Here is a 24,924-nt window from a genome sequence, read left to right as displayed (position 1 = left end):
AAAACCGTACACTGAATGGGTTCCAGCTGATTATTGCAGCTTTGACATGGTTACAATAATGAACAATACAATAAAAGAACCACTATAGTTGTTCAACAGTTTGTTCTAAAACAAAGCATCTTGAGCCACTCATAATTATGACACCTGACGGATTATCAATATAATGGAGACGTAATCAGAATACCACGTTACTAAATAACAAGCGACTAAATTTGAAAGGGAAGTGAACCATCTCACCCCCTCCTACTCTTTGTTGTTCACTAAACGACAAACCAGGAAGTAAAACCAAAAATGCTCTGAACGTGTTACAGGAAAATCCAGGGCATCGGCAGTGAAAGAGGAACCACATGGTTCTTGGGAGAAGTTCAAAGGACAGTAACGGCACAACCGTCTGTCGGATAGGGGTCCCCCCGGTTCAGCCCTTAAACCCGCCGACGCCAGTCTCTTAAGAAGTTTTCGAACCGCATTTGTCTCGAGTAATTCATAAATAGCGTCCGCTTCTTTATTTTTTTGGTCCATTTGGTAAAAAACTGCACTCCGAACTCGTAAAACTACTGCAGCATTTTACCCGCTGAACCACACCGTTTTCATTCAGAACAGTGACCAACTGGGATGGCTTCAGACGCTTCACCTGGACGCGCACTTTGAAGAAAAAAAAGCATACCGGAAGTGTTGTGTGTACGCAATTCATGGAACACACATTGAGCCCGTAGACAGCTGTCGGGTTCATCCTCCTCCACCAAACGAGTATGGAGCTCGCGCAGTGCTGCGACAGCACACGCGCCGCGTCTCTCCGTTTCCGCTCACTCTCTACACCCGCCCGTAGCCGGCAGGTAGCCCAGCGGCATGCCGTCTGACGTGGAGTACAGCCCGGTGGGAGAGGGGCTGGCGATGCGCGACTACTGGCTGTATGTGTGGCTCCGGAGGGCGGCAGTGATAGCGGCTCATGTCACCGGCCTGGGCCTGACCCTCCTCATCTCCCTGCTGTCCAGACCCGGAACCAGTGAGTGGATAGATGGGTGCCTGTTGACCTAAACACTATTGAATCACTTCAAGAGGATAATATTTTTTTTAAAGAAAATTGTTGAGACTCGAATAATTGGTTAATTTCCTAAACGGGTTATTGGTATAAAAAACAAATGTTATAATAATATATAAGAATTATAGCTTCCTCATATAGCTTTATTTATTAAGTTATTTTCTCCATGACATTTTATTACGAGAAACTTTAACAAAGTAATATGTGTAAAGATTGTAAAGCCCTTTGAGGCAAATTTGTAATTTGTGATATTGGGCTATACAAAATAAACTGAATTGAATTGAATTTATATTACTTATGTAGGCACTTTAGTACTTTGAATGCATGTAAGTATGGCATCTCTCTAATGTCTTGTCTAAATGCCCCCTGTGGTATTTTCATTTTCATGGCTGGGACCAGTACATCTTAAGGATTTACAAATTATTATTCAAAGCTGTCAAGTGAATTTGTCACTAGTAGAGCACACAATATTGTCCAAATTGAGTTTGCAGTTGATGTGAAATCTGCTGCTCCAGTTTCCTTCAGCTGTGTCATGTGACAATCATGTTGGTAATGTAAACTGGATAGGGACAAAGGTCAGCCTGTAGTGGGCCCCAATGAAGACCGACTGAACCCAAATTTGGAAACACAGCTGTGATGGCTTTAGTACGGTTTAGGCATTAATGAACTTTCATACATGTAGAATTGTAAGATTGTAAGATGCTCACAGGTGTTTCTCTGTGTTCCAGGTCTGTTTTCTTGGCATCCCGTGTGCATGTCTGTGGCAGTAAGTTTGCAGTCCATCCAGTATCTGACTTCACCACCTGTCTCCTCTTTGTCTCATTGAAACGTCCGCTCTTGTCTTTTTATCAGTTTTTCAGTTAATCTCAGCTGGCATGCCCTCTTATTCGGCACTGTGACTGAACCCGGCAGTGTTTCTGGGTTTTCTATCAGTCTCTCTCACAGCTCAATTCAGTTTATTTTATATAGCGCAATATCACAAATTACAAATTGCCTCAGAGGGCTTTACAATCTGTACACATACGACATCCTGTTCAACCAAACACTTCAGGGTGGTGCACTTCTTCTCCACCAGTTCCAACTCCCCTCATTGTGTGTAGGTTTGAGTACAGCATTACTTCGATTTAATTACAAACTGTTGAAACATTCACCTTGAGTACAAAGCCACAAAATACGTTGATTTAAAAATATCTTTATTAAAAATAGAACAATATTAAGCAAATATTTTATTTTATTATTAGTTTGATTATCTATATTTAGCATGGCCCTGAGAGATAATTAATGGTTACTAATGCACGACTGTCGATTTACAGCAGCACACTGCTCCTAAAATGCTTTGGATGGGTACATTTCATGTATATAATGATGATGATGACGTTTTATAAATAGACTGGAAAAAAATTTAAGGTACAGTGTGTAGGATTTCTGAGCATCTATTGGCAGAAATACAAAATGATATACTGAACTATGTTTTCATAATGGTATAATCATATCACACTAAGAATGGTTGTGTTTTTGCTAGCTGAGAGAGATTCCTTCATTTCTACACAGGGCGCTGGCCCTCTTTAAGAGTCCCTCAGGTTGCACTGCCATGTGCTACGGTGGCCCAGATGGACAAACCTTACCCTTTTACATTGAAGCGGCAGCTTGAGTTTGGTGGCATTAATGCACCTGAAGGCCACCGTCGTGGGTTCATCCAATCCTGAACTTAAATATGACAAAAGTCTCTCTTACAATCATTAGATAATTATATAATAATTGCGAAAACAATCAGACCTTCATGACAAAACCCATCTTATACATACTTTTGAGATATTTTTTGCATAAGTACTAAAAGAAAATATAAAGAGATCATTGGCTTTTATTTCCTCCTTAGTTTATGACATCATATCATTGAGTCATGCAGATATATTATCTGTGGGAAAGGTCCAACAATGTATTCGTGCTTCACACATTATTCAGGCAGGTATTTCCTCATTGATATCTGGTCCTTTGACCTATTGGACATGTTGTCCTGTGCACATACCCTGCCTCTAGTGTTTGTGTCACTCTTTCCACCTTGAATAATAGATGGGAGGGACCGCCAGCTCCAGCAACCACTGTGTTCCGTCAGATATTGTGTTACAGACTGACCTAGAATATGTTAGCGACATACAGCTGACAGGTTGTCATGGTGTCACAGTATTTATCAGCATTGATGTAGTGTCATCATGAAGTCAGATCCGCAATGTTCACTTCCCCTAATTTTCATTCAATAGCTGCCCTTTGTTAAATTCGCATTGAAAATGCGGAAGGTTATGTTTTGATCGCCGTGTATTTATTTATTTATTTATTTGTATGCGTGTTCCTTGCATAACAAAAAAAGTTTTAAACCGAATCGCATGAAATTTGGTGGGATGATTGGTTACTATCCGGGGACCATTTAATTAGATTTTGGGATCGATCGGGTCAAAGGTCAAGGTCATGAAAAGGTCAACATCTTCTTGAATCGCATGAAATTTGGTGGGATGATTGGTTATTATCCGGGGACCATTTGATTAGATTTTGGGATCAATCGGGTCAAAAGTCAAGGTCATGGAAAGGTCAAAATCTTCTTTTTACCATAGCACGGTCAATTTTTATCCAATTGGCATGCAACTAATGCCAAAATGTTCATAATTCAATGCCCAATCTTGTGATATGCGAAGGTATGCGCTCTACCGACTGCCCATTCTAGTTTATTATGAAACCATTTTTTTCTTCAGAGACTGACTAGACTGCTGCTGTTCTCACAGACCTTCTGTCCTTCACTGGTCATTACTCAGTGAAACAATGCCGTAGAGTCTTATGGGGAGGAGGTGCTAGGTAGAAAACCCCCAAATCAACATGTTATTCTATCCGTCGATACTGTCTGTGGTCTCTGGCTCTCCAACTCCTTTACTGAAGATGCAAATCATTAAACACATAATTATAACAACAATAACTGCTGATAGAGGGAAGAAACAGGAAGATCCTGTTCTCATCTGGTTGTTTCGGCATAGAGTATTCTGTAAAAAAACAAACACCTGAGTTCAGTCCTCATGCTGTATTACAATTAAAGAATACTTCTGATTTGTTACAATTTGAGCTTATTCTCCTACTTTTGGCCATAATTTCAAGTAATTGCTGAGACGTGTGAATGCAGTGCTCCAACATGGTCAACATGACTAAACAGGCCATCATTATTTAAATTCCTTATAGTTTGTCTTGTATGATCATTACTGACATTTTATTTGGACTACCTTTCAGTTTGGTGGTTAGTTAACAACCTGTCGGCTCCGTCAAACTTTGTTGCGGTCATGTAACCGTGTTCCTACATCTTCCTCATTACTTTGTAGAGTGTTCACATAACCAAGAGAAATTATGGCTCAAACTACAAAAGCGAATCCTAGTTAAATTTTCCTTTTAATTTAGACTGGTGATAGTGATCTAAATATGTGCTGATGGTAACACAAATGGTATATAAAACCTTTTTGTTGATTACATTTAGCTAACTGTTTCACCGGTTTTGTCTCCCACACTGGTTTTCATAGTTCCAGTTGCATCCGCCATTGTTTCTCTTCTGTAAAACCCATCAAGCATAAGTCTTACATGAGTCACTCATAGGGAAGCCTTACGCTACAGGTACATTTAAGTGTCTATCACAAGTGAGATTTTAAGTTATATTTAAGACTAGGTCTTGTTTTCTGATATGAATACTGATTTTTCGCCTCCAGCCTTTACTTTGTTACATCAGAACCTGTTGTTTTTTGTCTCTTCACACTTTCTCCCTGATAAAGACCCCTTTATTTACCGTCGCCCTTTCCTCTCCCGCAGTACTGCCTGTGTATGACTGAAGGCATCCTCCTCTTCTCGGCCGAAGGATCCCCCTTTTGCTTCAAATCTCGGAAGTGTAAGGTCCGTCTCCACTGGTTCTGTCAGGCTCTGGTCCTGATAGCTGCGGCCACCGGTCTGGGCTTCATGTTGGCCAGCAAGAACGTGTCGGAGCTCCCCCACCTGGTCACCTGGCACAGTTGGTTGGGCATCAGCACCTTGGCAGCCACCGCACTCCAAGCGGCGTGCGGTATCTGCATGATCTTCCCGAAGCTGCTGCCTCTGTCCTCCCCGGTGAAGATGAAGCTGTACCACGCCACCTGCGGCCTGGTGGTCTACCTGCTGGCCACGGTGACCGTGGTGTCGGCCATGTTCTCAGACTGGTTCCAGGCCACAGTAAAAGGGTTGGCCTGGTGGGGCTTCCTCCTGCTGCCCCTCTTCCCCGCTCTGGTGGTGATGAACCAGATCACTAATGCCCACCTGCCCCGCAAGAATCTCACGAGCTAGGAAGCAACTTTGTTCGTACAGCGGACATTTTGGCTCTACGTTGTACTCAGAGGCCCAGACAATCACATGGAAGAGTTCTCCCTAAAGTAGATGTTTCAAGTAGAATAAATAAGGAGGATAGCTCGACATGCTGACACTTATAAATGCATATCAACAATTACACACTGATGTCAGGGGCTGCCATGCAAGGTGCCACCTGCTCATCAGATTGATGAGAAAGCGAGACATTTAGGATTCCATATCTTACAAAATAACCAGAGTTAGTTTTTGTGTTGGCAGCAGGAAGCTGTGTTTTAGTGAGGAGTTACCAAAACTATTCCATTTGATGAATTCATTAAAGTAATACATGTTAAATTACGTCATTAATTTGAAGAAGTAATTTTAAGGTGCAAAATATAAACATCAATTTAACAGTATGCATTATTACTAGGTTGTGTCCATGATTTAAAAAGAATTATACATCCAGTTTTTCTACTGACCTAGAGCCATCTCCTAGTGGCCAGTAGAAGAACTGCAGCTTTAAACTTTGACATCAGCCTCTTTGACTCAGAATCAAATGACACTTTGCACAATCTGTGAAATACCAACATGTATACACACAGGGAGCAGGGCGGCAGGCGACGCTTATTGATACAAACTACTTGAGGCAATTCCATCGGAGTAGTTGGAGGACAGCTGGACGTCTCATCTTCAGAGGAATATTTGCACTACTTATGCAGTTACAAAAGTCTCAGTTTGTATAGACTGGTTTCTGAAGGGAAGTTATGTTTATGAGGGCACGTCTTCAGAGATGAAGCCACTCTCGATGATTAATACCCAGCCTGTACATTTTTATTTATTTATTCATTTATGATCTTTTGTGTTGTGTCTGTCTTGGCTGCTCAGAGGTTCTACATGAAGCAGTTTGGTATCTTAAGTTCTATTAATCAAAATATTATTCATATTAAAAGGGGCAGTATGTGACACTGCAAATTAATATAGTAGCAAACAAATATTGGCTATGTAACGGTATAGTGGAGTAATGTCTACCTAATGCCTGATTCCTCAGATAAACAGTTAGCTCTGAGTCCTCATATGATTATACAAATGCTAGCATTGACAGAAATAACATGATGTAACCTGCATGAAGCACCTCTGGGTCACGAGCTACTACTTATTTGTCTGTTTTTTGTCTTTGAAGGGCTTGTTTGCTAGCCATGCTCGTTTTGGTTCAGTTATTTTGTGGTAATCAAAAGTAAAAATGTATGTGTTCCTCCGTTATAAAGGACTAACTACTTTTGTCCAGGACGCTCAGTATCTCTTCAAGAAGGACCTAAAGATTGTACTTTTCCATCCAATTCAGAACTACTGTGATGAGCCCCGGTGAAAGGAGTCCAAACCAGCATCATTATGAATGAAGAAGGCTTCTTCTGAACTTAAGTCAGTCAGTGTGATCGAATAAAGACTCGGCATTAGTGGTGAGCAGAGTTCCACAGTCGAAGGTGTGTATAGGAACCCACTTCCTCTACTTCAGCAGAGAAAGCAGGCGGGCCAAAGGCTGTCCTTATGAATGTTGGTACCCAGTCTCCCCAGTAGAGGCTCTGGGCCTGCTTGTACCTCCACTGCCGGACCAGGCCTCCTCTGAGAGGAGCTGGTGTGGGATTAGGAATCATTCTAAACATCAAGCATGTACCAAACAAGAATTTATAAAGATTGAGGAATTGTTTCTTCTTCTTTAGGATATTACACTGATGATCCGTTGTATTATTAATCTATAAACACAATTCTACCCATCTCCAACCATTTGATACGGTCGTTGGGATGGCTTCACAGCATGGGGGCACGTTTACTAAAAGCAGGTCGTTTCCACCAGTCAGCCGGTCGTTTCAGGAGGATGCTCAGTGAGACGGATGAATGTTTGTCATTTCTTAAAGCTGATGCACAGACACCTTTTAGATGTACTGGTCCTGCAGCACCTTGTCTTATTCACTTCTAGGCAGCTTATGCAAATATGCATCAGTGGTAAGATATCCATTTAAAATGACTGGATGGTATCTACTGTGTGACTTATGTACAGTAACGCACCGGTTGTAGGATGTGCTGAATGCTGGGTAATGAATGTTACGTAACCAGGAGTTCTTCCCCAAACTAGGTTTGACCTTCAAGTTTTCCTTTATTAAAATCAGGGTTTTTACTGATAGAAAGATGGTTTGTCTTTCTGAACTGCTCTTCCTTGATGCGTATGTTTGCTATTTTCAACAATTATGTTTCACTTACGCTTGGGTGAAAAGCATGTGCTGCAATAAATGTAGAAAATTACACTGTGTTCTTTTTGAAGTTAGTTTTGTTAATGAAATGGTGGGAATCAAGTTTAGAGATTGTGTGAATTGTGTACCTTCTTTACTTTAAGTGTGCTTCTCAGGTCTTTGCTGAGCCCATTCAGTGTTTATGAGGCGATTACAAGGGAAGTTATAGGTTTGTTTTTGTCTAGTCCTTGTTAGCTGTTTTCATTTCTAGAGACAAATCCATTTTTGGCAAACAATAAAAGCAAACAGACATACTTCCTGAAAATGCATTGAACTACGGGAGAATGGCTCCTCAAGGGAATGTGTTCACCTGCTGTATGACTTGAAATAGTTGTGTGCAAGTTTTTATATATATACATACATATATATATATACACTACCGTTCAAAAGTTTGGGGTCACTGAGAAATTTCTTTATTTTTCAAAGAAAAGCAGTTTTTTCAATAAAGATAACATTAATCAAAAATACACACTATACATTGTTAATGTGGTAAATGACTATTCTAGGTGGAAACGTCTGGTTTCTAAAGAAATATCTCCATAGGTGTATAGAGGCCCATTTCCATCAACTATCACTCCAGTGTTCTAATGGTACATTGTGTTTGCTAATCGCCTTAGAAGACTAATATCTGATTAGAAAACCCTTGTGCAATTATGTTAGCACAGCTGAAAACAGTTATGCTGGTGATATAAGCTATACAACTGGCCTTCCTTTGAGCTTGAAGAACAAAATTAATACTTCAAATATTAATCATTATTTCTAACCTTGTCAATGTCTTGACTATATTTTCTATTCAATTTTCAATTCATTTGATAAATAAAAGTGAGTTTTCATGGAAGACACAAAATTGTCTGGATGACCCCAAACTTTTGAACGGTAGTGTACATACATATACACAAACATATATATATACACATATTTATATATACATATATATGTATAATATGCCGAGATGGACTGGCGACCTGTCCAGGGTGTACCCCTCCTTCGTCAGCTGGGATCGGCTCCAGCGCCCCGCGACACTAAAGAAGGATAAGCGGTTTAGATAATGGAATGGATGGACCAAATAATATATATAGCACACACCTCATCAACCTTCCCGTCGATCTGGTTCAGCCAGCTCATCAACCACCACACCTCTGGCTGCGGTCTCATTTCGAAGGGGACCGTCACTGTGTGCTTAACTCCGCCCAGGCTGATTGTGATTGGTGTAGACACAAATGGAGGCGTCTTTCCTCTTTACCCGAATGCTCATGAGCATGGCTATGTGAGCCGACTCGTGACCAGACACTCACCTGCACTTGAAAGTCCACATTCCGTCTCCAGGTTGTCGCTGTGTGTGTGTGTGTGTGGGGGGGGGGGGGGGGGGGGGGGCAAAGCAGCCTGACGGAGCTCAGCTTTGTATTTCTGCCTTTGCGTTTGACACAACTCTTTATAATGTAGGTTTCTGTATTTAATGTAAAGTCAAACACACATTCACCACATTTGATTTAAACGGGAAAAACATCTCTACCACAGAAACGATCATCGTGGACTAAACGTGAACCGACATCACAAAGAGTCCGTGGCTTGTGAGTGGAGTGAGTTTAGTCTGTCACAGCGGTTTCATGATGAGAAGAGTCCATAACGCCACGAAGCTGCCCAGCGCTCCGGACTCATCTTCCAGGGGTCAGAGTTCATGGTTAAGAGCCAGGACCTGGCAGTTTGTCCTCGCAGATGAAGGTGACCGAGCTGTTCAGCAGGTCATACATGTTGACCTCCACCACCTCCGTCGACGACTCGCCCTCTCGTCCACCTGCCAGAGCCACAAACACCTGCTGGGCAGCTGCCAGCTGTGCCTGCTCCTCGGAGAGGATCGGCTCCGCCCTTTCGTTGCCTGTTGGATCTGCTGCAATCACCTAGTTGGACAGAGACGTCATATATTCCTGATATTAATCCATTAAAATTAAAATAAAAGGTAAAAATGCACTGCTCCGTTGGCTGAAGTGTTCAGTGTGGTTGTACTTTGGCCACACGCATATCAGTGTTTTCCATCAGGCAAAACACCAGTAGTGACATCACTAATTGGGGTGTGGCCAGCTGCCTTGAAGCTTAGCGTGGCAACATTGTTCTATCCAAGTCAAACAATGTCAACCCAGACAATCCTTTGGTTTCACTTTTGTGGCAAAGACTCAATATTCAAGCAGGAAACAGCACAGAACAGCCTTCGTCAGGCTGTAGATTAACATCATTGTTATGATGGAATCATCCTTTTTACTAATAACTTGTAAATCCAAGCTCTTATTTTTCACATTTGTCAAACTATAGAATGTAAAAAATCATAAATGTTTCATTGCCCGAGGCCAAAGTGATGCCTTTGTATTGCTTAGTGTGTGTGACCAATTATTTTTAAATGATAATGTATTCATAATAAAGTTAACAAGGAAAAAATCAAACTAATGTTTGAGAATGTCACTAATGAAAAAGCAGCTGCTTTTGAATATGTTTTTGTTAATCCCCATAAATTCCACTTTGTATGAAGTGAGCATGTACCGCTGTCGAGTTCCGATCCGACTTACCGTGTAGGAGGTGGAGGCCTGCTCCTCCTCGACCTCCTGCTCCTCCTGCTCCTCCTGCGCCTCCATGTGGCAGGAGAGCAGGTGCTCCTGCAGCTCCAGCTGAGCGGCGCAGACCAGGGAGCAGAGCGGGCAGCTGAACGCCTCGGCGCTCTGGCCGCCGTGCAGGCTGCCGAGGTGCTCCTGCATCGCCTCCTCTCCGCAGAGCACGGCCGGGCAGTACGGACACTGCACCGCCGCCGCCTCCGTGGCGCCTGCGGAGCCGACAAGCGCCTGTCGTTAATGCGGTGAAGGCAAAGGATGGAAAGACGTGGAGTGACTGTGCAGTTAGGAACAAGCTATCAAACCGTATATATTACTTTAAAGTACGAGGATAAACCCCTTTGGGGAGGGACGATCTCTTTTAAAAGACACTGGAAATCCTGGCAGAAATACATTAGTGTTGGTTTTATTTTGATCTGTTCTTCATTCGCTGCTATTTTAGGCCCATGAGCCATTATGCTGCCGATCGTTTTGGTCTCAAGACACATTTCTAAGGGTGTCCGTCTTAAAACAGACTGGATTGTGATTCAAGACCACGACGACAAGGATATCACAACACTGCCGTTGTCTGATTTGTTAGTTAACATCATTATTGCTAATTGATAACAACGAAAAATTCCCCAAACATAAAACTCCCATAACCATGAAGGTGAGGTGAAGCGAAAAAGATTGCTCAGAGGCTAAAAGGTGTTGGTGCAGGCCCACATGGCCCCACATGTCCCCAAATGGCCCAACATGTCTCCACATGTCCCCAAATGTCTCCACATGTCCCCAAATGTCCCCACATGGCCCCAGATGTCCCCAAATGGCCCAACATGTCTCCACATGTATCCACATGTCCCCAAATGTATCCACATGTCCCCACATGGCCCCAGATGTCCCCAAATGGCCCAACATGTCTCCAAATGTCTCCACATGTCCCCAAATGTCTCCACATGTCCCCAGATGTCCCCAAATGGCCCAACATGTCCCCACACGTCTCCACACGTCCCCACATGTCTCCACACATCCCCACATGTCCCCACATGTCCCCAAATGTCTCCACATGGCCCCACATGTCTCCACACATCCCCACATGTCCCCACATGTCTCCAAATGTCTCCACATGTCCCCAAATGTCTCCACATGTCCCCAAATGTCTCCACATGTCTCCGGATGTCTCCACATGTCCCCACATGTCTCCAAATGTCCCCACATGTCTCCAAATGTCTCCACATGGCCCCAGATGTCCCCAAATGGCCCAACATGTCTCCACATGTCCCCAAATGTCTCCGGATGTCTCCACATGTCCCCACATGTCTCCACATATCCCCACATGTCTCCACATATCCCCACATGTCTCCACATGTCTCCACACATCCCCACATGTCCCCACATATCCACATGTCTCCACATGTCCCCACACGTCTCCACATGTCCCCACATATCTCCACATGTCTCCACATATCCCCACATGTCCCCACATGTCTCCACATATCCCCACATGTCTCCACACATCCCCACATGTCCCCACACATCCCCACATGTCCCCACACATCCCCACATGTCCCCACACATCCCCACATGTCCCCACATGTCTCCACATATCCCCACATGTCTCCACACATCCCCACATGTCCCCACATGTCTCCACATGTCTCCACACATCCCCACATGTCCCCACATGTCTCCACATGGCCCCACATGTCCCACCTTGGTGCTCGGCAGCCTGGTGCTTGGCCACAGTGGCGGCGCTGGGGAAGAACTTGAAGCAGATGTCACACTGGACCAGGGTCTTGAGCTGCCGCGTGTGGTTAGCAAACACCTCAGGGTGGTTGGTCCTGTTGTGGTACCACAGGCCTGATAGTTGCTATGGCAACAGAGAGAGAACAATATGAAACATTTGAGACGAACAGCTTCAACTGACTCCCCCACACCTCGGAGCTGTGGAGCTGAAGGACCACCTCATCCCCACCTGGTAAGACTTGTTGCAGAGGTCGCAGGTGAAGGGCTTGGCCCCGGTGTGTGTGCCCATGTGTTTCTCCAGCAGGGCAGCGCTGGTGAACACCTTGCTACAGGTGGCACACTTGTGGAACTCTTTGGGGTGGAACTCCTGGATGTGCTGGCGATGCTCCTCCAGCGAGGAGAAGCTCAGACAACACTTTTGACAGTCGTGAGGTTCCGACAAATCTGACGGAGCGAAATCCGGAAATTATGAGTTCCTGTTTTTCGATTGCAGTTAAAACCAGCATAAAAATATTCATCTGATCTAATCCATGCCACGGTAACCGATGCATGCAAAGTGCGTGTGCTCACTGTGGAAGGTGTGCAGGTGAACGGTGAGTCCGCTGGCCTGGCTGTAACCTTTGCCGCACTCTCTGCACACGTAGGGCCGATCCCCAGTGTGTGTCCGCACGTGGCGCGTCAGCTCGATGGACTGGGCGAAGACGGCCTTGCAGTACTGGCACACGTACATCTTTCCTGAACCCAAAGAGAGACACGTTGACATTTCTCAGATCACAACGAAACGGCACATTGACACTTTGAGTCAACGCTCGTTTAGTCGCCGCAGCGTTTCACCCCAATAATGGACCCCAGATCAAAAAAATACCCACGTGACTTTGATTGACATTGAGTGTAATGATCTGTGTGTGTGTGTGTGTGTGTGAGTTACCCTCAGAGTGCTTCTTCTTGGTGTGGTATGCCAGTGCAGCCGCCACGCCGTAGCTCATGTCACAGTGTTTGCAGCGGTACGGTTTCTCTCCCGTGTGCAGCCTCATGTGATTCTTCAGAGACGAGTTGGCGCCGAACTTGGCGCCGCAGTCCGCGCACGCGAACGGTTTCTCCTCAAAGTGCTCGGTGCGCTTGTGGTAAATCATGCCTGACATATGAGGAGAGAAGGAGCCCAAACCATACAGTTACCCTTTCATTTCAGAAAGCAAGGAAACGGCCAACATGAGGAGTCAATTCCACTCGGGGACGGGGCGACACTTCCCTGTTGAATCTGAAATCAAATCTGCTAGTTTAGTCTGGACTAAATCCAAATGTGAAACTAGAACGGGCACTCGGTAGAGCGAATACCTTCGCATATCACAAGATTGGGCATTGAATTATGAACATTTTGGCATCCCAAAATCTAATCAAATCATCCCACCAAATGTCATGCGATTCAAGAATATTTTGACCTTTTCATGACCTTGACCTTTGACCCGATCAATCCCAAAATCTAATCAAATGGTCCCCTGATAATAACCAATCATCCCACCAAATTGCATGCGATTCGGTTTAATACTTTTTGAGTTATGCGAGTAACACGCATACAAATAAATAAATAAACGGCGATCAAAACATAACCATCCGCATTTTCAATGCGAAGGTAATAAGACATTCATCCCAAAATAAATACATTACCGTCTTGCCCCAAAAATATGACTATTCTTTTATGGAAAATACAAATGAAAACGTGGAGCTTTGTGTTCTATTGAAGGTCTACACATTCATGCTTTTCTCTGTGAATGCATGAATGTGTCGACCTTCTCACCTGATGGGTGGGCGAAGGTCCGCGCGCAGAGGTCGCAGGCCACCTTCTTCTTCTTGGCCCGGGCGGTGTTGTGGTGGGCCTCGGCCCGGTGCCGCTGCAGGGCCCGCTGGTTGGCCAGCTTCTCTGGACACTGAGGGCACTGCTGCTCGCACTCCTGCGACAGGGAGCAGCGCCTCACGTGGGCCAGCATGCGACACTTGTAGGCGAAACCCCTCTTGCACCAGCGACAGGAGTAGGGCTTGGAGGAAGACGAGGAGGAGGAGGGTGGAGGGGAGGAGTCTGGCGTGGCATTCGCGACCTTCTCGTCGTCCTCCGTCTCCTCCTTAATGCTTCCCTCCTCCTCTGCCTCCAGCTGTTCTTCACTTCTGGTGCCGTTCTGCTTCTCCGAGTCAACTGTGAAAGACATTATCGTTATCATCCCGGTAAGAAGATAAATATGGCCACATGGCTTTAATGACCAACAGAACATAGACTTTGAGAGAAGATAATCCACTCACATATTCACAAAGCCACTCTTTACCTCCAGTCTGGTTTCCGTCCGGCCGCTGTGAGTTCCTCTCCACCTCCTCCACCAGAGCGAGCAGCGGTGAGGGGATGGCAGCTTTGTGTTGAAGGGCACGGAACAGCCGGAGGACCGCTCCCTCACTGAGCTGACCCTCCTTCACTCTGCTCACCAGCCTCTCCAGCGCTAATCTGGGGTCTGCCTCCTCCTCGTCCTCTTCCTCCTCACAGCACTGAGCCACAACCTGGCAGGAAAAGAAATGTTCCTTTATTTTCCTCAACTACACAGAGAGCCCGGCCTTCATCTGAGAACAATGCTTTTATTAATGGTACCTGGGTTATAAGAATATTGTATCATGTTCTCGTAAAAACCCTCCCTGTTTTATGATGTGCTCCGTTATAATCCACCGGTACTGCAAACCCAAAGTCCTTCTTGATGAATTCAGGCTAATGTGCGAACAGAGGCGTGTCAGTCATCACTCTGCTGCTCTCACTTTCTCTTCTCCAACAGAAATACTCTTTACTTTGACTTTTGATTCATGACAGCATCCACTTTCCTGTGTATTGTTCGTTGTTACGCTGCTGTGAATTAAACACGACACTTCCTGCTATGAGGCTCTACAACGGATCACCTCTTGCCAGATCATAGTGCAATAACTGCAATAATAACTTCATATCCACACTATGTTGATCTGCACTTCACACATTTCATTTACTTACACTACACACATACTTCATTTTCATTTACACTACACACACTTTGCATTTTGCACTGTCTATATTTAATATTTTAATATTTAATTTAATTTGTCATTAGTATTGTATTGTGTATTGTGTATACATATATATTTTATATTTTACTTTGTATACTTCTTGTATACATCTTTATCTTTCATCCCTGTTTTTTATATTTTATTTTTTATTCTTGTGTGTTTAGTTTATTGGTGCTGCTACTGCTACGACAAATTTCCCCTTGGGGATTAATAAAGTACATATCTATCTATCTATCTATCTATCTTCCACAAACTCAAAACACTGGCAGGCAGAAAAACATTCTTACAGAAATCTCCAAAAGTCTAAAGTTGGAGATACTAAATCACATCATTACTTCTTCTATGGTGTTCCTCGAGGTCTTGGTGTCCTAATGTGGTATATTGGAGAGACTTGATCATTTTGATCAATTCCCCACTCATAAAATTTTTTTAACGGTTAGCACCAAATCTATTTCACAAATCAACCACAAACATAATTGAGCATGGCACTGTCCCTGAGATACTTCCTTCATAATATTCTAATCCCATTTACACAAAATGAACTGTACATATTTGAATAGGTGCTACAAATGACTCTCTAAAAAAGCACCGGAGTCAAGTGGATGAGGTGGATGAAGAGGTCGTGCAGCTCAAACAGCCGCGCGCAAATTACTTTCGCGAGCTCTTGCTCATCACGCCGTGCAGAACATCTCTGCTCGCTCAAGCAAAGTTGCAGCCTGCGAGGAGAAAACCAGGCTGTGAGCGCCATCGCTGCTCTTTCACTGCTCGCTCGCAAGTTTAATTTTTGACAGTAAGTGGGCGGACCCAGTCATCATTGTATTGCTACATTTAATTGGTTGCAATCCTCGTTTTTGGACTGATCGGATATCACTCCTGACACAGACAGCAGGTGGTGGTTTCTCTCTGTTAAAGGGGGGCAAAGGTCAGAGGATGTGTCCAGATTGTAAAGCCATTTTAGGGAAATTTGTGATTTTACGCTCCACAAGATGAGTTTTATTTCATTGGTATGAAGGTGGTATTAAATATAAAAATTTAAATATTCTACTTTTTACTCTACTAAACCTGGAAGGTAAATAATGTATTTATTACTCTACTACATCTTAGAGGTAAACAATGTATTTTTTACTCAACTACATCTCAGAGGTAAATACTGTACTTTTTAGTTCACACATACGGGCGTGTTGATCTCATGTGTGCTTGCGATTGTCATTGAAAGTGATTTGGCCTCATATTGTTCTACCTGTCTCTCCTGTTCATCCAGGCTTCCCTCTGCTGCCTGGCTCAGCAGCTCCAGGACAGACGACATGTTGCTGAGAAGCTCCACGAACTGAGAGGAATGTTCCAGAAAACCAGTGGCAGGCCCGTTTGATGCCTCGGCTACTCTTGTGTTGTTTTCGTTCTCTACACTTTCTTCGGCCTCTGTGCACACGCAGACATAAAAAACATGGAGTCCAGTCAGAAAGCATCCGAACATTGTTGTTGTGTTGGATTGCAACGATTGTGCCCAATACATTGGTAACTGTTTTTTTATGTCTACAAAACTGAAACTGACCTGAGGACTGAGCGGGCTCCACACAGGTTCGTTTACATGCTGGTTCCTCTGCATCCTCACTGTCACTCTGACCCTCGTTCTTCTCCAGCTCGGCATTAAGCTCTGTCTTGTCTGAAGTAGAGTCCTCGCCGGGTGAAGCTGTAACTCCAGGGTTCATGCTCTGTGGTTTTTTTATCACCATGGGGCTTGGGGTCTGTGTAGAGAGGACTGGGACTGTGGGTTGCTGGCTCACGAGACTGGCGAGGACGTTTCTGAAGCCGACCGCAACGTCGAACATCTGCAGGCCGTCTGCAGCGGCGACAATGCGGCCCACGTTGTGTTTGCCGAGAGGCAGCTTGCCGGTGTAGACCATGTCCAGCAGACAGCCGAACTCCAGCGAGGACACCATGGCTGTGTCGATGGAGATGGTGTCGGAGTCGTCCAGGAGAGACCTGACAAGAGATGAAGACCATTTTGTTTCTCTTTAAGTTCAAGGGCCCAAACTATCCCACTAAGAGGCATCTTTCCTTTTATAACCCAATTACTGTGCTATGATTTATATGAATTTGTTAAATGGGACGACTGGCTTCGGACCCACATACTGTAGTTGGTAAAAACAAGATATCAGGTTAGTAATAATAGATGAACTACATGAAAGAAAGTGTCTTTGATTTTCCAGTTACAGAGCCAAACAAATACATATGTGTAGAGGGGTTGTGGACATCTACTACTAAAGCTGTGAACATGACAATATGATATGATAAAGACTAAGCGATGAAAGTGCTTGGACTCTATATAAAGACCCTATTTACACAGCTGTGAAAATAAAATGCAGTGTCATCTATTAATGGTCAGCCGTTATTGCAATCTGCTTATAACCACTTGGCTTGACCTCAGGCAGTTGAGAATATTTTCTTAATTGCTCTTTATATCCAACTTGTATTCGTTATGTTTTTTCTTTTCTTTTGCCAATTGAAGGTTCTGATGTTTTAGGATGATTTTTTACTGTTGCTTAGACTAGGAGATCAATAACGCTTTCAAGACTAAGCAGTCACGACAGACAGACAAAGCTCTGCAGCATTTTTAGCCGGGCGTAGCGGGGGAACATCTAACTTTTACTGTTGATAAATGTACCCCTTATAGGTCATTAGGTGATTTAAAATTGTGTCATTCAATGACTGATAAACATTCTGAATCCTGAAAAACCTGCACATTGTTTATGAAAAACAGTGTGAAACTTGACAATCTGCCCTCCAGACAAAATGATTTTAGGGTCCTCTTACAAGCTTTCTCCATGCACAAAGACGACTGAAAGCTCCAGAACAAAACAAATAAGCGGACCGTGACATTTTTTCCCTTCAAATTACTCGTTAATAAAGGCTCAAGAATGATCTCGAGGAGTCGCCTCTGCTGACTTGGATTTATCCCGAGTGACCTCACACCCACCAAATGTTTCACTTGAATAGATGGTCTGCAGACCATCGATCAAACCCCATGCTCACACTACCTGAAGAGCATGCTGGAGGCGCCCAGTACCAGTTTATGTGCACGATGAGGGATGTCTCCCACCAGGATCGTGCAGTCACAGAAGTGCCCCTCCTTCCTCAGAGCCCACAGCTGCTGCATCAGCTGGCTGCTGTAGTTTGGGAGCTCCAACATCGTGTTGTGGACGCGGCGGCTACCGCCCTCTCTTGTAAGGAGAGAACATCGTGTCAAACTCAATTCACAAAATAACTGCTTTGTTTTACATCTACATTACAACAAACGTTACACAAAACTGTATTAGAAGAAGCCGGAATACTGAGCCTCTCATGCCTGTGCCGGCGGAACGACGCACATTCGTTAGAAGGTTTTACAATTAGGCCATCATATACTAGAGTCCTTTAAGGAGTCAGGAACGAGACGACTGTAGTGCTTGTGTTAGGTTACTGTGCACGTTTAACGTTAGAGTTACATGTAACATTAACACTTTTCATAAGCCAAATCCATGTTCTATGAAAAGTATCACGTCGGATAATATTAGTGAGCTACGAAGCAGCTTTGAGGTGGCTGAGGATCCAGATTTAAGGTAACGAGGTTAGTCTTCAAGATGCCGACTAAGATACAGCTAGCCCGCTCTAGCTCGAGCTACAGACGCTGTCGTCATCAAACTAATGTTAGCTGTTCGGTCGGTGGAACTCATCGGGAAACATTCGCGTTTATAATCGGAATAAAGCCCCGACGGCCGTCTGACATGCAGCTTCCAGTCAATGGGCGTTTTTGTATTACCTTGGATTATTCAAACGATCCGTCTCTTTATTTAAACTCCTTTGCTGAACAACGTTGCTCTGCGCAATAAAGCTTTAGCGGTTTTGAAAATGGCGACAGGCGGTGCGGCAGCCAAATAGGTCCGTTTCCGTTTGATAAAAAAAGCTCTCACAATGCAAACACAAAGGGGTCAATACTGTTTCCAGAGAAATAAGTAGTTTTAGATGGGAACCCTCATCCTACAAACAGTCAACACACAACGAATAGAATAAACTACTGTAACAATAAAGCAGCATGCAACATGTGAACATCTGCATTGGTCTTGTCCAAGTAGGCAGTGTTGGGAAAGTTCACGTAGAAAATGAACTAGTTCAAAGTTCAGTTCACACATTTTAAAATGAACTAGTTCAGTTCATAGTTCATATTTCAAAAATATGAACTAAAGTTCATGGTTTCAAAAATGAACTATTTAGTTCTTTTTAGTTCTTTTTTTTAACATTTTGCTGGGAGCTATTATTTGTCCACATTATTGCCGCCACGGCCGTAGAGAACCACAGACAGCAATTATTGTTTATCAGTTTTAACATTGAAACTATGTGTCAGATTCATATTCGTATCCAATTTTGAATCCTTATCTAACCAGGGTTTATATTAGCATTGAAGCGACAGCCCTCAAAATACTGTCATTTCCCTAACGCTTTGTTGCCACCCATTCAGTCCACATTAATGGCACCTGCAGCTTTCAGCCCTACTGTATATTCTCAAAACGTGAGGAAAAACTTGCTGCTTGAATGGTCTTTATTATGAAAACAAAAACAAGACTATAGTCCTTTAAGATGCAAATGTTTTTTCATTTCAAATCATTTTCCAAATTCCATTTCAGTTATACTGAAAAGTGACCTAAAGAAAGCAATGGTGGATCTGCGGTTTCTTTCTTCCTGCAAAAACAAGAAAGGCTGTTATTTGTATGCAGCTAGCCTCTGCACATCCATATACACATCTCCATTGGCAATACATTGTACTTCTATAGCCCAAAAAACAGGTCACAACAAATACCTTCAAATCTTTTTGTTAGCATTCAAGATCAGCTGTCTCTCAAAGTTTGCATCTCCCAGCCGGTTTCTCCTGGGTCTGAATGAGATTAAATAAGAATTTTTAACATCATCATTATTGTGGCAAAAATAGTAACAGTAATATGTATTAAAGGAATTGTGTACTGATGCAATCACTACAATAATTTGGCTGACATTTTATATTGAAAACCACAATTACTATTTGCTGCATAAGCTTTAGAATGATATCACCAAGACAGAACGAGGATGGATATTTACTGTTATTATTATTACTAAAGCATAGTAATTATGGAATATAATCACAGTTCATCCCTACCTGAATATTTGACCACCGATGCTGAAGAGCCGCTCTACTGGTGCACTTGAGGGCAGTGCAGTGTTGTATTTTAGGAACAGCCTTTTCAGTTTTGGAAATGTCATGTATTCGTCCAACCCATCTGTGGTTGGGGCATCCAAATAAGTGTCCACTTCAGTTTTCCGAGAAACCTGCAGAGCGTGTTTGTTAAACTTAAAGAATGAAACTGCAGGATCTTTCTTGTCACTTTCACCACTGGATGGGGATTGACCTGAGTCTCTTGCATCGGAGTCATCAGAGTGGAAGCTTTGAAATTCTCGTTTCAGCATCAATCTGTACTGTATCCTTTTCTCCTCATCTTGGACCCAGTCTCCCTTGAATCTTGGCATCAGCATAGCAGACAGTATGTGCTCCTCTTCTCGAGAAGACCTGCCAGCCTTGTGCTCAGTGACTGCAAGATGCTCTTTATAAGGGGACGGCATGTAATGAGACCTTCTGCAGCAGTGGGTTTCATGCTCTCATCCAACAGGTCATTCATATGACATTGCAGTTGTACAATGGTTGGAGCCAGGTACCCAAGATAGATGTTCTTCTCTGCTTGGAGGATGTTCAGTGCGAGTGCCAAAGGCCTCATCACATCTACAAAATTGTGTATGAAGTTGACTTCATCTGGTGAGAATCGACGAAAGCCAAACTCATCACTCACAGTGTGCAGGATCAGCTCTTCATGTAGGGGAGTTGCATCATTTGCAGAGGTGACAGCCACATTCATTTCTGCCTTCGTAGTTAATGTTGCAATGCGAGACAGTCGCTCCATGGCCAGAAATACAGAGTTCCATCTTGTGTCATTTGGCACAACAAAGCCAATCCCAATCTTTTCCTCCACAGTATCAGAAGCCTTTGGACTCCGCTTAACCCTGTTCCACAGAGCAGATGCTTTCGCAAAAACAGCCCTTGACATTGCTTTGTAGCGTTTTCAGTTACCTTTTCGGTATCTTTGGCCACTAGATTCAGGGTGTGAGCCATGCACCTTCTGTGAGGGGAGAGAAGGATGATTCAGATCTGAGAGAGGCTCAGGCTCCATCTGGTCATCTTCGTCTGAGCTCTCACTGGCAGCAGCAGCAGCTGACTCTGGTTCACTATCTTCACTTCCAACAGTCTCTGGCTCTTCAGTGTCATGAACAACATCCATCCCAAAACAGTTGAACGCCTTGACAAAATTTGCAGCATTGTCTGTTACTGTACACACAACCTTGTTGTGTATTTTAAATTCTTTGTTGACATCTGACAATACTTTTGCCAATACATCATGTGTATGTGCTCCTTTAATCCGCCGGCATGCCAGTACTGCAGAGTGTCTCTCAGAAACATCATATTTGTTTAACCAGTGGATAGTGATGCCCATGAATGATTTATTCACAGCTGACCAGCAATCTGCTGTTGTGCACACAACTTCGACGTCAGAGAGTTTAGCCTTAAGTTCACATATGTTTTCTTTATATTTCTTGTTCAACAGTGTCTGTACTTTTTTTCTTGATGGCACCTTTTTGGATGGCTGCAACCCCTTAATTAAGTTGATGAAAGCTGGCCGCTCAACTTTGCTCAAAGGCTGCAGGTCTCCGATAATATACTGCATCACCAAGTTGTCCAGCTGCGGTTGGGTGACACAGAAACCGGAGCCGCTACTGAATGCGGTTAATGCCATCTGTGTGGGGACATTAGAACTGCTCTGGCTCGCAGTTGCTGTTGTGTTTTTTTTATAAACACGCACGTACCTTGCTAGGCTAGCCGGGTGCTTTAGCTCAATGTGCCACTTGAGGTTTGCTGTGGATGACGTCGATGTCCTCACTCTCTTCTGTAAACCAGGCGGGCATTGTTTACAAGCAAACGTTAAGTTTTTGTTGTCTGGGTCAGTTCCGATTTTTGTATAAAAGTCTTTTAAATAGGCGTAAGCGTCGCAGGCGCTGTCTTCATCCATTTTCATCCGTGCTAACTCCATCTATGTGACGCGATTTGATGACGTATTTGTTAGTGCGACAGGTATGAGAGTGGGTGGCCAGTTTGGGTTGTTTTCATCCTACGTTTTCGGTGAGTTTTAACTGGTTTTCGCCTGGGGGGTTCTGAGAAAATCTGGCAACCTCGTGAACGAATATGAACTATGAATGAGCGGCGTTCAAGAGCACCAGAACGAACGCGTTCTCTAAACCTTCATCAATCGGTAAAATGAAACGTTCAGTTCCCGTTCGGGCAAAAAAAGAGCGCGTTCATGAACGATCGTTCATTGAACGCGTTCGTGCACAACACTGCAAGTAGGGCCCATGGCATACATTGTGGCTACCCCAGGGCTCTCAAGTCTCTCTCAAGTCTCACGCATTTCGGTCTTAACTCACGCCCCCCGTCAACAACTCTTCTCGGCTCCATGCCGGCGCGCGCAACGCTCAGCTGCGATGCGCGCACAGGTGAGCATCGGGTGCTGATGGAAATGTCACGCTTGCCTGTTTTCAAAGCTTGAGAGCCCTGCTACCCTATTTGATCTAGAAACACTGCAAAGGCTGCTATCGGGTGCTTTTGACAGACAGCATTAGAATCACAATCGGCTATGAAGCACTTGTAGGATATGGCGACTCATCTAATGGAGGAGGCCCTGTCAGTGGAAGAACATGGCCAGCTCTACAGAGAAGGTTGAGGAAGAGAAACAGCTCAACAGAGGTCTAGCATCTCCCTAACCACAGTGAGACAAGGGATCTGGTGGTGGAACAGGGTGGACACTTGTCTTTTAAAATATCAGATATAGGCCTAAAGCTCTGCCTTCTTTGCACGTTAACTACACAACTAGAAGAAGCTTAAGACTTAAAGGCGAATGGAAAAAATGACAAAGAATTCCAAACAAACAAGGTGATAATATTTCAGTGATTTGTGTGTAGGCTATGGCAATCCATCTTGATACATACTGTTACAAGTGTGGTGCTTCCAGGGCCGGAGTGGGGCCACTTTTCAGCCCGGGAATTTCAGGCTCAAGACCAGCCCACTTTTTTCATGGTATAGTGGAAATTGGATAAATGAAGCAACAGTTCAGCTCTTACTATCCTGTAGTTCTTTTATTAATACCATGGTCCAACAAATAATGTAACGGTTAAATACAACAATAATAATCCACTTAAGATGAGAAGTTAACAAAAAATATGCACAACATTAAAAAAGGCAGAAGGGCGTAGCAGGGGTGTCAGACTCAGATTAGGCAGTAGGCCAGATTTGTTGGAGTGAGACCTCATGGGAGCCGTCATTGTCATGGTCATTGTCATTTTTCTGCATGAGTATTATATAGTGGTGACTTACTCCTTTACTACACCCACTTCTGAGTAAAAAAAGCATATTGGTTCATCAAGTACTGTACTGCTCTTTCTTAGAATATATAACTTTAATTCATATAGTGTCCACTGTTATCCTCTCTACCTGTCCCTGTCGTCATGGCCTCATTGCAAATGTCGGGCTCATCATTTTCAGCAGGAGACTGTCTTATCTGCTGCTCCGAAGCTACAAAGAAAAATTAAGAGTGATATTACTGCATACTTCAATATCAATATCAATAGTATATATCAATATTTGCAAAGTCTATGGATCGCCATATTTTGGGTGATATAAAAAGGCTAATATTTTAATTCAATTTAATATTTTGCTTGAGAATAGGTTGACAACGCTACAATGATATTAATCAAGGCTACAACGTTAGCCGAATAGTTATGTTGCTAATCATTAGGCCTTTGTCTCTCTTTACCAGTTGCCACTTGTGTTTGTCCTCTTGAAAATAAATCTGTAAACTTGGCACATTTGGCAGCATACTCCTCCAATGCCTTTCTTTTTTTCAACCTGGCCCTCTTCCTCCCGTCCATCCTCCCTGACGCGATCGTTGCGGTCGGGCCGGCCCAGCTATCCGTAGCTGAGAAAACTTTTTGGAAAAGACGGCTAAGGACCGAACCAACTCTATTTTGGAGGGGTGAAGTTCTCCTCTCCCAAATTGAGTTGGTTGAGTTCCATAATGGACTGAACCAACTCTATTATTTGGGAGGGGTGAAGTTCCTCGCATGGTACAACCCATGCAGAGGCTGCGGTGTCAGAATGCTGAACGTGTGTAGCCCACTTTAAGAGAAGATGGACTAACGTGACAAATGTCAACAAATAAAATTCTCGACCGGCCCAGAAATGAAACGGCCCACCGGGAACTCTCCCGATTCTCCCTTTGGGCGGCTCTTTAGCTCAGTGGGGTAAGAGGGCCGTCCTGCAACCGCAGGGTTGTGGGTTCGATCCCCGCTCTCCCCATTAGTTGCAAGTTGAAGTGTCCTTGAGCAAGGCACTGAACCCCCAGTTGCTTCCCGGGCGCTTCACCGCAGCCCACTGCTCCTTAATAACTAAGGATGGGTTAAATGCAGAGAACTAATTTCCCCTTGGGGATTAATAAAAGTGTATATTACCCACCCCGGGCCTGGGTGCTTCTAATAGTTTGGACCAGAGGGCTTTCTTATGTATTGCAAGTGAGGAAGGGACAGCTTGTTTGAGTCAAACTAAATTCATCTCTGGTACAGACTTGAATCCTTGTAGGCCCTAATGTTCTTAAAGTTACGAGTTGAACGCCAGTTGAACCATTATGATGGCCATGGTGGAGGGCGACACGTTGAATGTGCTGTTCTGCTGTGGCGATGAGGGGCATCAGGTGGCTGCAGTCACTTG

At 43.9% G+C, this 24,924-nt stretch overlaps 2 protein-coding genes and 1 long non-coding RNA gene across 5 annotated transcripts; 1 reads left to right on the top strand and 2 right to left on the bottom strand.

The window, feature by feature from the left end:
- Positions 1 to 16: 16 nt before the first annotated feature.
- On the top strand, positions 17 to 7,916 carry LOC130208962 (probable transmembrane reductase CYB561D1). Its single transcript, XM_056438427.1, has 3 exons — positions 17 to 1,003; positions 1,768 to 1,805; positions 4,874 to 7,916. The coding sequence occupies exons 1-3, from the start codon at positions 847 to 849 to the stop codon at positions 5,375 to 5,377; spliced, it is 699 nt and encodes a 232-aa protein (XP_056294402.1). The 5' UTR covers positions 17 to 846; the 3' UTR covers positions 5,378 to 7,916.
- Positions 7,917 to 9,102: 1,186 nt separating this feature from the next.
- Positions 9,103 to 22,382, bottom strand: zbtb40 (zinc finger and BTB domain containing 40). Of its 3 annotated transcripts, none has more exons than XM_056437732.1 (12): positions 21,975 to 22,382; positions 18,092 to 18,274; positions 16,606 to 17,036; positions 16,294 to 16,472; positions 14,300 to 14,525; positions 13,780 to 14,172; positions 12,913 to 13,119; positions 12,555 to 12,719; positions 12,214 to 12,428; positions 11,952 to 12,108; positions 10,221 to 10,471; positions 9,103 to 9,560 (listed from the first exon to the last, which is right to left on the bottom strand). In XM_056437732.1, exons 1-12 carry the CDS (start codon positions 22,196 to 22,198, stop codon positions 9,345 to 9,347), a joined length of 2,847 nt encoding a protein of 948 aa, XP_056293707.1. In that variant the 5' UTR covers positions 22,199 to 22,382; the 3' UTR covers positions 9,103 to 9,344. The 3 variants fall into 3 exon arrangements, with proteins under 3 accessions (XP_056293707.1, XP_056293708.1, XP_056293709.1); XM_056437733.1 differs by lacking the exon at positions 21,975 to 22,382 and adding an exon at positions 18,853 to 19,592; XM_056437734.1 differs by lacking the exon at positions 21,975 to 22,382 and having other exon boundaries at positions 18,121 to 18,206.
- An 888-nt stretch (positions 22,383 to 23,270) lies between these two features.
- Positions 23,271 to 24,199, bottom strand: LOC130208827 (uncharacterized). Its single transcript, XR_008834487.1, has 2 exons — positions 23,975 to 24,199; positions 23,271 to 23,733 (listed from the first exon to the last, which is right to left on the bottom strand). It is a non-coding gene; the product is annotated as an uncharacterized LOC130208827 (long non-coding RNA).
- Positions 24,200 to 24,924: the final 725 nt, after the last annotated feature.

Source organism: Pseudoliparis swirei, chromosome 18, assembly GCF_029220125.1.
Source record: "Pseudoliparis swirei isolate HS2019 ecotype Mariana Trench chromosome 18, NWPU_hadal_v1, whole genome shotgun sequence".
NCBI classification, from domain to species: domain Eukaryota; kingdom Metazoa; phylum Chordata; class Actinopteri; order Perciformes; family Liparidae; genus Pseudoliparis; species Pseudoliparis swirei.
Note: the sequence above shows the minus strand (reverse complement) of the source record. Positions and strands in the feature narration are given on the sequence as shown.